General features: G+C 38.5%; 1 protein-coding gene across 2 annotated transcripts in view; it reads left to right on the top strand.

The window, feature by feature from the left end:
* Window positions 1–2,981: 2,981 nt before the first annotated feature.
* gsk3ba (glycogen synthase kinase 3 beta, genome duplicate a) overlaps window positions 2,982–14,615 on the top strand; it is a 37,855-nt gene continuing 26,221 nt past the window's right edge. The window contains exon 1 of one of the 2 annotated variants that reach the window (XM_028022250.1): window positions 2,982–3,827. In XM_028022250.1, the coding sequence (XP_027878051.1) occupies window positions 3,740–3,827 (88 nt within the window). In that variant the 5' untranslated portion in view covers window positions 2,982–3,739. The remainder of the gene's footprint in view (window positions 3,828–14,615) is intronic. The other variant, XM_028022251.1, reaches the window with a different exon arrangement.

The raw sequence follows: 14,615 nt of genomic DNA, 5'->3' as shown, positions 1-14,615 counted from the left end.
TGTATAAACACTGAATTTCTTTTAATATTTATTTATAAATCTTTAATATAAAAAAAAGTGTTTTCTCTATATCAATGGTCCAATCACAGCAGGCAGAATCACAAAGTGAACTTTTCAGTGTACAGTAATTGTGTGACTGCTGAGGACAAAAAACTTGAAAAGTCTTAAAACAAGTTCAAACTTCTCATAGTTATTATTTTATAATTTTGAAATAAAAAAATGCACAAATATGAGACACATAATGCCTAAAATTGTATTTGATCTTGATGGGAAGTTGCGGTAAAGGAAACGTCTTCAGTCCTGATTTAAAGCTGCCAACAGTTCCTGAAGGTTTCAGGTTTTCAGGTTTTCAGGGAATTTATTCCACAGCTGAGGAGCGTAGAAACTAAATACTGCCTCCCATTGTTTAGTTTGGGCCCTAAAATCATTGAATAAGCAGGTGTCTGAGTGCTGATGAATCACCTAACAAGAACCTCTGAGATCACTCAAGACCAATGACGCAATTTTAAAATTTGATCTTTTTACGAACAGTCTTTTGTGGCAGTGAACTGATTCTGGAGATGATTGTGGCTGCTGGGTGTCAGATGAGCTGCAGCAGCTGGAGATACTTTTTCTCCCCTCCAGAAACCAGTACATTTAAGCCATTAAAATAATAGAATCTGTTACCTTTTAAGAAGGGATTGGGCTGATTTTATTTGGTCTTTATTTCGGATATTAAAATTGAGGTTTGAATCCATAACAATATCTGGGTTTATTGCCTGCTGTTAATATTACTGTAATTGAGTCTAGTTGAATCTTGATTTCTAATCTTGTATTTTTGGGCCATAAACAATAACCTTTTTATTTTCTGCATTAAACTTGGGGATATTATGATCCTCCACAGCCACAATAGGGCCATGATAACTCTGGGGTAGCAGCACAGATCCACAACTCAGGTGGAAGAATCTGTATAATGTCTGCAAGGAAACTATGAGACCTCCTGCTTGCAGTTCACTAGAATCCACTGGGGGACAAACATGTGGAAGAAGGCGCTCTGGTGTAATTTGAACTTTTTGACTTACATGCATAAATGGGTCTGATGAAAATCAATACCGCACATTATCTTTACATCTTGTGGTGGTGGCAGCATTATGCTGTATGGTGCTTTCTTGACTCTGGACAACAAAGCTATTAAAAATTAGAGTTGGTGGTCAGATGGATGAAGCTAAATACAAGACAATCCTAGAAGAGAACCTTTTAATGGCTGCAAAAAAATCTTGAGAGTGCAGATAAGAACTACCATATTGCAGGACAATGACTTTCTAAACACACAACCAGAACTATGATGTTTTAGATTAAGACATATGCCTATGCACTAATGGCTCAGTCAAATTAAACACCTTAAATAAAATGAAAAATGTCAAAGTCTGTATCTAAAAAAAATGTTCGAAGGCTGCACTCTTGCACAATATTTATTCTTTTCTTTCTTATTAGATTTTGTCTTCTGAGCACTGGTTTTGCTTTCACTATTGTTTATCTATGTTCCTCTGTGACTTTTTCCCCTTGTGCTGCCAGGGGATGGGTTGCTATGAAGACAAAGCAGTTTCCTTCATTACTTCTGCCCAGCTGCCTGTATTTAAAATCTTGCTGTGCACGAATCATTGAAGGACAGCCTCGGAGAAATTCCCTTTGATATATGACACAACAAAGTATAAATAGATCACACAAAAGATAGACTACCGACACACTAACGTCAGCAAAAAGGAAAGATTCTCCTTTTAGGAGTAGTGATTTGCATTCTCTTTGAGATGTGCCATACTCGCATCAAGCAATTAAAATATTTCTCAGATATTGTGCTCTACTCACAAGATTAAATTTATAATTATTACATTGTTTAAACAATCATTTTAAAAGCTACAATCTCTAAAAATAAATTTAGATTTAATGGACAAAAGAAAATTAGAAAAAAAGCATTTATTAATGTTTAAGCTTTTCTACTGAATATTCAAGGTAAAAGGGAAAAAACTAAATGATTATCTTTCATTACCTGTCCTACCATAATAACTATAATTTATTATGTTATTAATACAAAGAGCAAGTCTGTGCAGTGCTCTGCAATCATTTGATTGGGAACTGTTAAATAACCACTAATCATCACATCCAGCTAATGAAAAATGTCCATGAAAAATACCAAAGCACAGTAAGATTAATTAGATAAGAAACATAAATAAATAATACTGAAAAGTTAAGGACTATTATGATTTTATGACACATTGTGGGTTGTATTTTATGTTGTAAAGGATATTACATATTCCTGTAGAATATGTAAAATAACATACAATAATTATGTTGATAAAAATAATCACCATTATGATAAAAATCATGATGGTATATGATCATCAGAACATTAAGTTCTAGCAAACACATAGTGATTTGTACAATACAACTATGAAACCGCTGCAAATAAGCGTAAAATAAGTGTTAATGTACCGGTATTCATACACACATGTGTATCGGCAATATGGCAACAATTAATTGGAGGAGTCAAGAGGACGTTTAAAAAAAAAGTTGCCCATGAAAGGTAGAGGATAGGATTTTGTGACTAACATAGCAACAGTGCTGCATGACCACCGGTGCTCTGTGACAGCTGGGGGGGATTTTGAACTGACAGCCTGGTTTTCAAGCTCCATTGGTCGAAAAGGTCATCAATCTTGTGTAAATCCCCGCCCATTGTCCCCGTCATGGCACTGGAAAAAGCCTTTGAAGTCTTGAGGGAGGGCAGCGAGCAAATTATGCCATGTGGTGTTCAAGACCGACATTGCTATTGGACCACAGGCACGCGGTTGACACCCATTTCTGAAGGATACTGTCTCTGATTGGCTAAACTCACCACCCCAGATCCAGCGTGTGCGCGTTCACGGTTTTCGTATTCAGCGTTACGAGCTACGTTCACAGCTTGAACTCCTTTCTTTGACATGCGTTTCTTTACGAAATTTGCGTACGTAGAATACGCAGCGACAAAGACTGCGAGCCTGAAACCTATGGGGAAGGAGTAAAAAAAAAGACATTCGGTATCGTCGCATTCTGTATCTTAAGACCATCATTTTCTGAGAGGCTCACCGCTTCAGGGGCGAGGTACAGACGCCGAAGTTTGACGACCGTGAGGCCGGAGCTAGCACCAGCGTAAAGTGTGTAAATTAGCCGCATAAAGACTGCGGCGACGGACAGGTTTTCCGTTAGAAGATCTTCAGGCTCTGGTATAGTGAGGGAGCCGCCATGGCAGCCGGATCGCTGAGGCTCCACATCGGGATATGAAGAGGAGCTGCATGTGTCCCTGAATTGGCAAGCAAACGGCTCGTTTTGATTCTGGACCGACAACCGGAGCTGACCGTTGTTCACTTTTGTGGAAATCACCCCGAAAAGGACTTTTTATCGAACACGGGGCCACGGGGAGAGGCCAGATTCATGACTATTTCAGTCGGAGACGTGTCTTACTTATGAGGCCCGTTGAAAGAAAAGCTGGACTATAAAGGAGGGAAATGATGCTCTGATTGACCGTCGGTGGGAAAGATTGGACAGTTTTATTTTGTGATTATAAAACTGTGCTAACGGGCTCTCTTTCTGCCTGTGCCCCTATTCCGAGACTCACAGATATTAATTTACTGTCAACCCCTTTTTTTTTTTTTTTTTGGATGAGAAGGTTCGGCGACTCGATCAACCCTGCCGTTTAGCAAGTCGAAAGAATTAAAGGGATCGGATCATGTCGGGTCGGCCCAGGACCACATCCTTCGCCGAGAGCTGCAAGCCAGTGCCGCAGCCCTCTGCTTTCGGCAGCATGAAAGTCAGCCGTGAGTACACCTTAATGTAATCCTAGAGCTGCTTTTCTCCCCCCTGTATGCACCACAGGCCCCGGTGTGGGCTACCTTCTCTGTCTCTCCTTTTTTCTACATGTCCAAGTGTCATACTAGCACAGAGTAGCTTAGCCTGGATGTCGCTCAGCGGCGCACACTGCTGCTGACCGGGGGCCGGTCAGTGCAGCAGGCCGCACCGGGGCAGGGTTGGGCTGGGCCACCGGAGAGTGAAGCGTTGGTTTGGCACCAACCCAGGATGAAAAAAAAAAAAAAATCAACCAAGCCCTTTCCTACTACCGGAGATCCGGTACAATAAATGTCTGAATTTAGATTACAGCATATAGCGGAATTCCTTTCTACACAGAGTTAAAGCGGTAGGGCCGGTCTGTATTACGCAAGTGTCTGAGCAGAGCGGAAGGTACGCCCATAGTTGACTCGAGCGAAACTGACTCTGTCTCTGAACATCCAGGTTTACTGGGTTCTGTGGGCCTGTTTAAAAATTAGCAGCCTCGACGACTAGACACAGAGTAATCAGATTCATGGCCGCGGAGATGAAGCCCTACCTGCCATGGGTTGTCAGGCTGGCAGTGGTCATCCAGACACAGCGCTTTGATCTAATTTGGTGTGTGTCAGAAATCTCAAAAATAAATCCACCTACCCGCTTCTGTCTGGGTACTAATGCATTTAAAAAAGGCGTGTATGATTTGGTAGTTTGCTTCTAAAATTATACAGCACATCTGAAACGATGGACATTGTTGACTGGAGCAAATTTTTTACATGCTGAACTACACCCCTGCTTCACCTTTCACCTATTTAAGCATGAGTAATGGTGAAAATTTGGCTGTAAGGAATGTTGATGGTGCTTCTCCCTGAAAAGTGCTGGAAACAAGTATGCAAGCAGAGGAGCTGTACGATAAAACCAATTTCGTCTGAAGCAGCATTGAGTGCAATTTAAATGATACCAAGATCTTGTGCATAGTTTAAAAATTAAGGTGATGACTGCGTTTTAAAAGCTGATATTGCAAAGTAATTTCTCTTATGAGTATAGATATCCATCAACAGCAATGATCTGTGATTAATGATTTTCCCCTTTTAAGTAATAAACCTAACTTTCCCTCAGTTGATTTGTAATAGTACCATATTAAGTCAAATTGTCATGTTTATTACTGTAGCATTCTATTTCAAGTTATAGCTTTCTAATTTTTTGTATAATATGGATTGTGCACAAGGTAATTAAGTTTGCAATCACACATCTTATTGGTTGATTTTTTAATTTTTTTAAAATAAGAGACGTGAAAACAAGCATAGTTCGTTTAAAATGTTCTACTTTTCAGAAAAATCTGAACAACATTCTTTTGACCAAATCCATTTGATGAGCCCAGCCATGTTGCTTTATATGTAAAACAATACATATTTTTTATATGTTGCATTATTTTTATTATTATTTTATTATTATTGAAAATGTTTGATACTGCAGCCCACAAAGCAAATTTCAACATGATTTTGAGGGAACACTGCACTCGCTAGTGTAAAGCACCTGGACAGCGCCATGCTGGAACAGCAGCTACTTGTATGAGGCCCTCAGACAAGAAGGCTGCCCAGCATGAGCAGCAGGGGAGGCGGGGAGCTGTCCAGCATGTTGTTCTATATACCAGACAAATGAAGTAGTACTGAGGAGATGGAGGGCTGCACACACTCTGAGGAAGAATTGTTACGTTTTCTGCTCGCATTCATTTATAACTCTTGCACGCTAGATATTTCAGTTTTTTTTAATTTCTTTTTAGTGGTTCAAAAATAATGTAATGTTTCCATTTTAAAATATGTTGTGATAAGGACAAAAACATATTTTGTTTTAATGACGCATCTTGAAATAAATGTAGTAAACAGATGATTTTGACACAGCCTGTCTTCCCATCATCACATACATTAGGGAAGATTTAAAGGTTTGTGTACTCGGTTCACTATTTTGAAACGATTAAACATAAAGAATGTTTTAAAAAATTTTTTTTATTATTCTTAATATACATAATCAAGAATCCTAGAGGTATTTTAAATAGATTCAAATTTATTTGCTTGTTATAGTATTTATTCTGTAATGAATCCCTCTTTCTTTAAGAAGCATAAAACATATTATCTTATTGATTGATAACCAGGCACGTTAAATGTCATGCTCTTATTGAGTGATGATGGGTCAGCTTTGTAAAAGAGTGTCCCATTTATGCCTAAGTTGAGGGCAATGGGCCAGAGGAACGGTTTAGTGCTAAGGGTATGGATAATATATCATGTAAAATGAGTGTGTGTCACACACCAGACTGTTGACATCAATCTAACTGTGATGGTGACATCTGCAATGTTAAATAAAACCGCCCCTGCTTTGTTTTTCCTCATTTAGGAATGCATTATGATGAAAACGAGTCTGTTAGGGAAGGTTAAAGGTGCCTTGCAGCTGAGATGTGATCAGGATGTATGTTAGTAGAATCTGGCCTGAAGGTTAGGTTGAGGGTCACCTCAGAGTTTCAGTGCAGTAATTCCTCCTGGGACACGCCACAATGTCAGAATGGCAAACACACAATGGATGCTGAAATAAAGAATCAATGGTTGCATTTTTCCCAGTCAGTCATTATTTATCGTTAAGGTTTGTGGAAGTTTATGGTGATTTCTGAATGTACTGTTTTTCTGGTCACTCAGTGCATCTCCCAATGAAAGCCAAACTGGCTACCACTCAGTTAACCTTTAGTTTTATCTCTGTCCTTTACAAAGTAATTTGTGCTGAGACTTTTATGTATAAGCTGTAGTTATAAGGCATTTATTTCAGGATAAATGTACCATGCAGAAGATGAAGGTATTTTCCAGAATTTATTTTTTAAATATTCCTTTACTGCATTGTGTTGTGTAAAGCTCAATTAACAATGTTTTACATTTGTATGTATAACAGTTTTATACTTGTGATATTAAATATATTTTGATATCACTAAGTAAATGCTATTGCCGTAGATTATATTTTCTTTCTAGTGGATTTTTTTTATAAGCATATGGTAAAACCTCAGTATTTTCATATCCCTTATGAAAAACCCCATAAATGACCAAATTTGGAATCTGTATTCCAGACTTCTGAAGAAAACTGAAAATGAATAATGACTTGTAAAAGCCAGATTAGTGCATCTCTAAAGTTGAACAATCTCTCCTCATTGGTTCTTTGAATTACTCTACATTCTATCACATGCAGTAGAAGCCATACTCCAATGCTAATAATGAGATCTTTCAAATTATATTGTTTTTATTAGTTAAACTCTTGTCCATGTTTGTGAGCTTATATTGCATAGTTCCCTTCTCTGGTCTGAAGAATTGGTAGTAGAAAAGTCAAGCAAAATCAACATTCTGTTCCAAAGTTGCAAAAATAAATGTAATTTCCCGCAACTGCTATTGACGTCTTAAAACTGAATCTTCTCACCAGCAGTGGTGGCAGTAAAATAAATAAACTGAAGATGCAGAATAACTAACCACTAAACCAGATTAGACAGCTAAAGCAGGCTCGATGGTTCGTGACAGGAGCAGGTAGTTAGCTGTCTTGAAGAGTTTCTGCTGTATTTTTCTGCTGACTCATGGTCTTTTCACTGCTCAATAGTGTGAATGCTTTATGACACATAGTATTGATAAAAGTGCAAAGAGACATCATTAGGGTTAGATGAGGAATCTCACCTACTTGCCTCTCGTTAGCAAGATGCTACGCTTTCATGTTTCCTGCTGTGCACAGAACGTCCATATTTAGTGCTTGGATTCATTTTATTTAAGACATCAATAAGTCGTTTATCAATATAAATAATATTTCTGTAAGTGCTGAGTAACAAGTGGCCAAAAGAAACTTATAATGCTGTTTTAATATTTCTTGTTTTCTTAAACTCCTTCAGAGTTGCACGATAGCAGAGTGTATCATTTGACTAGATGCATTTAGCTCATGTCTGTTACCCTGACCTCCACCATGCTGCTGCATGTGCACACACTGCACACACTACACATGTATGCTTTTGTGTGAATACTTTGGCTGATGATCTAAAGCAGCTGTAGCATGTGTGTATAATCACGGAGAGAATGCTGTTGCCCCCCTAACCTTCTCGGGCAGATGGAGACGTACACATGCATGTGTGCATACATTCACAGGGGCACGCGTAGGTTTTTGTTTTTGGGGGCTAAAGCAGCTGGCCAAGAACAATGAGAGGCCTGTTTAGCATTTCAAAGCTGCAGCGCTCTCCCTCTTCCCTCCTCGCCTTTGCTGTCCCCCTCATGCATTTTGCTAGTGATAATGAGAACAAAATTAACTAATTATACTCTTTGATTCTGATTGAAACAGCAGGGCTCACAGGCAAGACGAGAACTGTTACCGTCAGACAAGAAAATAGACTAAAAAAACTGGCTTGACCAAGTTAAGCTCGGTGCAGCTCGGTGGCTGTGCATTGCTGTGATATCTAAAATCTATGCATCCACGTCATGTCTTGTCAAAACCCCCTGTCTCCATCTCGATACGGCCTGGCCGTGTTTGCTTTGTGTCAGAACTGACATTCCTGTTACTGGACATTTCAGAAATGCAGTGAATCGTCTCATCAGGTGGACACCGGCAGCGGGACGTGATTGCCTCCACGTGTCAACATGGTGTTTAGACACGTCTGCTCGTGCTGTTATTCAGGCGTGTAAATCATCACCCACTTGAGAGCTAAAGGTTTGAAGTCCGATACGTCAAGTGGGAAAGTCTCGGCATCATCCAGTGCCTTGAAAGTGGACGATGAATGCTTTAGTAACTAGAAAGCCAGGCAGAAGGGACATGCATCTCAGTCAAATTATTTGTGTACTTTGATTTTTGTTTAGCTTTTTATCATTTCATTTATGAAATGAATGCTTTTTATTAGATATTTGCACAACACCCCCCCACAAAATTGTCCCTCGTTATTTCATTTTATCGAGCATCTGCTTGGTTTAATAAATGAAAGATCTCTTGCCTTGTCACACTCATTTACCCCTGATTTTGCCTTTAAGGTTAATGGTAGGATTATCTTAACTTCAATATAATATCTATTGGCATTGTACAAATGAATTGACAGTTTATGGCGTATGTGGCACAAATCATATGAACCCAGAGCAAAGGTTTGGGGAGTTAAAACCATGTGGATTTTTTTTAACAGTTCAGAAGGATTACGCTCAGATTACCTTGTAGAGCTTCAACAGTAACTGCACGAGACTATTCTTTACTCTATTTGTTGCATAATTTCCACAGAAATGTACCGTTGAATGATATTGATTTATGTTTTCTTGTGACTATTTGGTTTGGGTTTAAACTCTTATTTTATTTAATAAAGTTAGATATTTAATCTGGGTTTTAATAGAATATTTCTGTCTTATTTTTACTTCCGATTTTGGCACTTATCTGGCGTTTTGTAAATATTTAGTACTGTACTATTTACATAATTTTTATTTTAAAAAAAAAAACCCAAATGTAATTTTTTATTTTTTTTATCATCCAAACACTTATCTGACCAGATTCTTATCAGTTGTGATTATTATTATTTTTTTTGTGTAGCTCTACTTAAAACTGATTAAATAATTTAACATAGTATTCAGCTATATCTGAGTCCCATATTTGCATTTACTTCACACTTTTACCATTATAGTTTAAAAAATACTACATGAGCTAAATACAGCTTGGTACACTTCTAAGGAATGAGAATAACTTTCTCGTTAAACAGTTTTCTTTAACATCATCACACTTTATATCCTTGGCTTTGCATAATGTGGACCCTTTGCTCAGCCATTTCAAACATTTCTTGTATATTTTCTTGACATATACTGATGCTTGAGACCCAGGAAACTCTTTTGAAAGCAGTATTGTTTGATCTAATAACAAATCTATTCAGTGAGGACTGACGCTTAGTATTATGGAACAATGATTAAAATTCAGAGCCTCTGAGGAATCCCTTTTTGTGCAGTATTGTACCAAATTTGAGAGACTGCATTTTTTAAAATAAGCTTTGTTTGAAATTAGCTGCAGCTGCACGTCTGTTCTCCGTTTCTTTGCAGAATTTCTGAAGCTGAGCCAGATTGGATGGGGATTTTCTTGAACATCAACTTTGAAGTCTTTTCACTGATTCTGAATCTAGGATTGGGTTTTGGGTTAGGACTTTAAGTAGGCCATTATAGCACATGACTATGCTTCAATATAAATGCTTCCATTGTAGGTCTGGGTCTATGTTTAGAGATGTCCAGCTGAAATGTGAACCTCTTCCCATAGTCCTGTCTATGCAGCCTCTATTGGGGTTTTTCCACAATGGCTCCTTCCATTGTATCATTTACTGATACGCTTCCCAGTAAAGCATCATATAGTGTTTTGCAGGGAAGCCAGAAATTTGTATTTTGGGTTCTCTTAAGCCCAAAATAGATTGTAAATTTTTCTTCATATCATTATTTTGTAAAGCTCAGAATAAGCAACTAATAGTTGTTTGACCAGGAGATTTTCCCACTTGAGCTGTGGATCTCAGCAGCTCCTCCAGAGTTGCTATTGGCTTTTTTGGCTGCTCTTTGGGTTAATGATGTACTTGGTTGCCTTGAATTTCAATTTGGGGTTTTGGAATAAGATGAGGTGCCTACAAATGGAAAGCCTCCTGGTTTGGTAGTATTTTTATACAAGTATAATTTTTAATCCAACTTCAAAAATATGCACAACTTTATTTTTTGTATAATTAAATCACAATAAAATGTTTTAAATATTAAATCTCAAGCCTTCTGACCTCACATGTATCTAATGGATGCATTTAATGGAGTTCTGCTACTGTCACCTTTAGAAATGCTTTAATTTTAGACCAACCAACTTCCTGATTGATCATTTTCTCTTCAGCTACATCGTGTCATGTTTGTTGTAATCAACATGAATCAGGAACATCGTACGCTCTGCTCTGACCCTCGGGACGGATCGATGGCGGAACGCCTCGATCTGATCTCAACCAATACCTGTGATTGGATTGAAACTTTCCTCCTGTATATACAGGCTCAGGTCAATAGAAGAAAGCTTGCATCGCTTCTATCTGTGACACTAGAGGTGCCTTTGAATGACACCCTGCTTTAATTTTGTCTCTCAACTTAGCGGCTCGGCTGTTCCTGTGTCAGCCGATTCCAGCTGTGGTCTCGGCTAGCCTGGTGACCTCAATTGACTATTGATGGATCCGGTTTGAAATTGCACAGACCGTCCCTGTTGTTAGACTTTGCAGCTGAACTGTAGGGCTTATGTAGATGAAATTATATTTTAGAATTTCTTTTTCTTCTCTTATAACATGATTGCAGCAATACTTCAAGTTCAGGGTTGTGGAAACTTATTTTTATTTTAGGATGTTTGCATTTAGTTTTCTGGTGAAAACATTACTAGATTAAAACTGTATCTTGCTTTGACAGAATGGAGATTTAATTTAGTAGAAGTAGTGAGGCGCTAATCCTTCATTTAGTGGTTATGGAAAAGTAATTCCAGGCTTTTTTTTCTTCTTATTGTTGCATAATCGAGGCTTCCAGTCAGTCATTGAAGCCAAAGCAGAAAATGAGCTATTGAAAAATGCGGTCATATTGCATGGTCATCCCTGGTTGGCACCAGTGTGTGATCATACTGTGAGCTCTACATAGTTGTCTGTGTGTGTGTGTGAGTCGGCAGACATTTCTCACGGTTTGAGGAAGTGCAGAGGCGTCATAGAAATGGCCCTGCTGGAATACGTAGGCAGTTTTTTTTTTTTCTTCCTCTTACGCACACTAACTCTCCTGTTCTTCCAAAATCTGCCTTCAGTTACTCTCTGTAGGCTCCTTTCTAGAGAGCGAAGTCTTTCTGACCTCCTTTCATCTTTTTTATTCTCTCACACTTTGATTTTTAGTCACATTCGCTGAGACTTTATGTCCTGACTGCTCAGACCTTGGCAAAAACAAACCCACACACATAAACAGGAAAACACGCATGTGACAAGATTGTTTGGTGTTTGCTTTCTCATTTGCAAGTCTGCCCATGCAGGCCCTGTTTGTGTCAGAATCAATAACCCTCTTGGAAAATTACCCCAGCCAGCCAGTGAGGGTGATTGATAAGACCAGTAAACATCCACAATTCTTACAGTCTCAGTAAAAATTTTGATTTTTTTTTTTTCTCTTTCTTTAAATTTGAACATATTCTGAGAATATTTGAGGTAAAAGAATCAATTTGATTGACTAAAACTATCAGGAATAAATAATCACTACTTTGAAGTAATACATTTAATTGTAGATTTTTATGTGCGTGTGAAATAGATTTTGTTTAAAGCAATCTTTTTCCAATGCAAGATGAGTAAGAGAGGACTGAACATGTGCTGCGGCGGTGGTCGAATCCTTTGTGGTAATTTCGGGGTTAAATTTCAGTCCTTCCAAAGACTGCAGGTGTGAGGCAGCATGTACTGGAACCCACTAGTGGATAAATGTGCTTTTAACTGCCAGCTAATGTGGACTTTAGCCCTCAGCTCTGCTGCTGTGAGGGAAAGCTGTGGGAGGCAGATGGAGAGAAACCTCTGAACTGGCCTTTTAAAGGGCCATTTATCTTCTAATGCCAGATTTATGCTTGTTTTGCTGCTTCCTAGCAACACTTGTTCAAGATATGATGCCCCTGTGGATCAGGAATATCAAATGAGGTATTCCCAGTTTGTGTATACTGTATCTTGGATCTTAACAAAAAATACATTTTGTCTTTTGACATCTGTCCACTCTTCTGTATGATAGTAATTTCTGTAAAAATGTATTGTGAACCTCAAATCCAACCCCATAGCGCAGAAGGAGGGTTTTCCCACTAGCCCAAAACTGGGGCTAGTGTCTGTGTAGTGCTAGTTCTGTTTCCACCGCCGTAACCGCTGACAGAGAAACTGGTGTTATCTCTTGGCTGGGCCTGAGTAAAGAACCGCTTTCGTCAGGAGCTGGAGGCCAGAGACCAATGACCAATAAAATGTTGGGAACTCCTCAATTTTCCTTTTTAGTTCTATGCTTTCTCTGCCAAATTTAAGATGGAAAATGGCACAATCTTTTACAAATATAACCTCATCATAATGTTACTACACACACCATAAATAGCAAATGTTTGAAATTTAAAAGTTTTTATATTCAATTAGAGAAAACAAGTTGAATCTGCTTGTAGTGAAAAGAGGTTTCTGAATTGTCTGCGTGTTCAGTACCAGCCCTATATGTAGGTGGGGGTGGGACTTCAAGTGGGCCTTGGCACTGATAGACTAATCTCCAACAAATCACACAATTACGCAAAATGGATGAGTGTAATAGGAGTTTCTGATTGGGTCTTTGTGGTGAGACATAGAAGAGGACTATGATTGTAACTTCAGCATTTGCCTGTTTAAAGTTTAATGCAATCCCACAGTTTTATGGAGTCATTTTTGAAAAGCACAAAAATTCTTAAATTGTATTTCTCCTGCTGTTTTTTCAGATATATAATGCAGAGTTTCCTTTGGTTATAAAGAGCATAAGAGTAGCCAGCCTCCCTGCCATCTGTTCCTGTAAGCTGTCAGTCAGCTGTGTGCTGTGAACAAATGAGGGGAAAACCCCCAGATTTTTTTTCTCCCCTTTCTAAATGAGGCACAATCAAGGTGCTCACATCCCATGACCACATGCTGTTAGCACAAATCACAACGCTTGTTAGTGACACCAACGTCATTAGTTTTAATGAATCACTGCTTGTGCTGCCCACTGCTTCACACCTACTAGTAAACTTTGTTCTGTGGCTACCGTCTTTAGCGGACAAAGGGTGTAAAGGTTTTAATATGGTGAATCTATTTCAGTTTGACTCTACCAGTCCACGTGTTTGTCTGTCCTCTCCCAATATTTGCTTTATGTCCAATAAAAGACTTTCCTCATTTAATATTTGTTCCTCTTTGATTTCTTCTGTGGATGCTTCAGTTAGCATCCTGATCAGTCCATCCTCCCTTTATCTGCCGGTATGAACTGCCATCAATACTTTTACTTTCTTCCATCAGTGGAATGACTCATTATTTTTGAGTGGAAACTTAAATGACTAGAGAGTCATGCATCCCACTGGATGCTTTTTCCATAGGTTTGATTTGGCAGAGAAAGACAAACATCCAAGAGCACCTGAATGTTTCCAGATCTCTCAGGTAATTCTGAAGTTAAACGGGTCTCTTCAGAATTAAAGCATCTCTTATAAGACTCAGATCTGTAAAGAATTTAAGCTGCTGACTTTATGTTCCAGTTCTCATCTCAGTTTTGCTATTTAAGTGTTAAAGACAAACTTGGAGTATTCTAATGTCTAATGGCGACTACTTAAGTTTGATGCTGTTTTCTTTCCAGCAGAAAACAGTCGGGTGAAATATTTGTGAGGCATGCCTGTAATGTCAGAGGTCAGTGTCGTATTTCAAGCTAATGAGCCTTATGGCTGATCCATTCCATCACCAGTCAGATATTAACTGTACTCTGTACTCACAAGGTAGCTGGTCAAAGTTCGTGTGAAATCTGGAATGACGGACCTGGATTCCTGGTATTTTTTTATTGACTTTACAGTCTTTGTGAAAACTTTAAAGCTACCAAACTAGAAGGCCTGGTAGTGTCTGAGGCAGGACATTTTTAAAACTTATTGGAGAATGTACTCCTCTAAATTTGTCTTTATTTAACAGTGGCTGTTGTAGAGACCTCTGACATTTGCAGATTTTTATACTGTACTTTAAACAGTACAGTATAGATACAGCAAAGATACAAGTGTGACATCATACCACTTTTATTTACCAATAT

This window comes from Xiphophorus couchianus, chromosome 7 (genome assembly GCF_001444195.1).
Source record: "Xiphophorus couchianus chromosome 7, X_couchianus-1.0, whole genome shotgun sequence".
NCBI classification, from domain to species: Eukaryota; Metazoa; Chordata; class Actinopteri; order Cyprinodontiformes; family Poeciliidae; genus Xiphophorus; species Xiphophorus couchianus.
The sequence above is the reverse complement of the archived record's forward strand: the minus strand, read 5'-3'. Positions and strand labels throughout refer to the sequence as shown.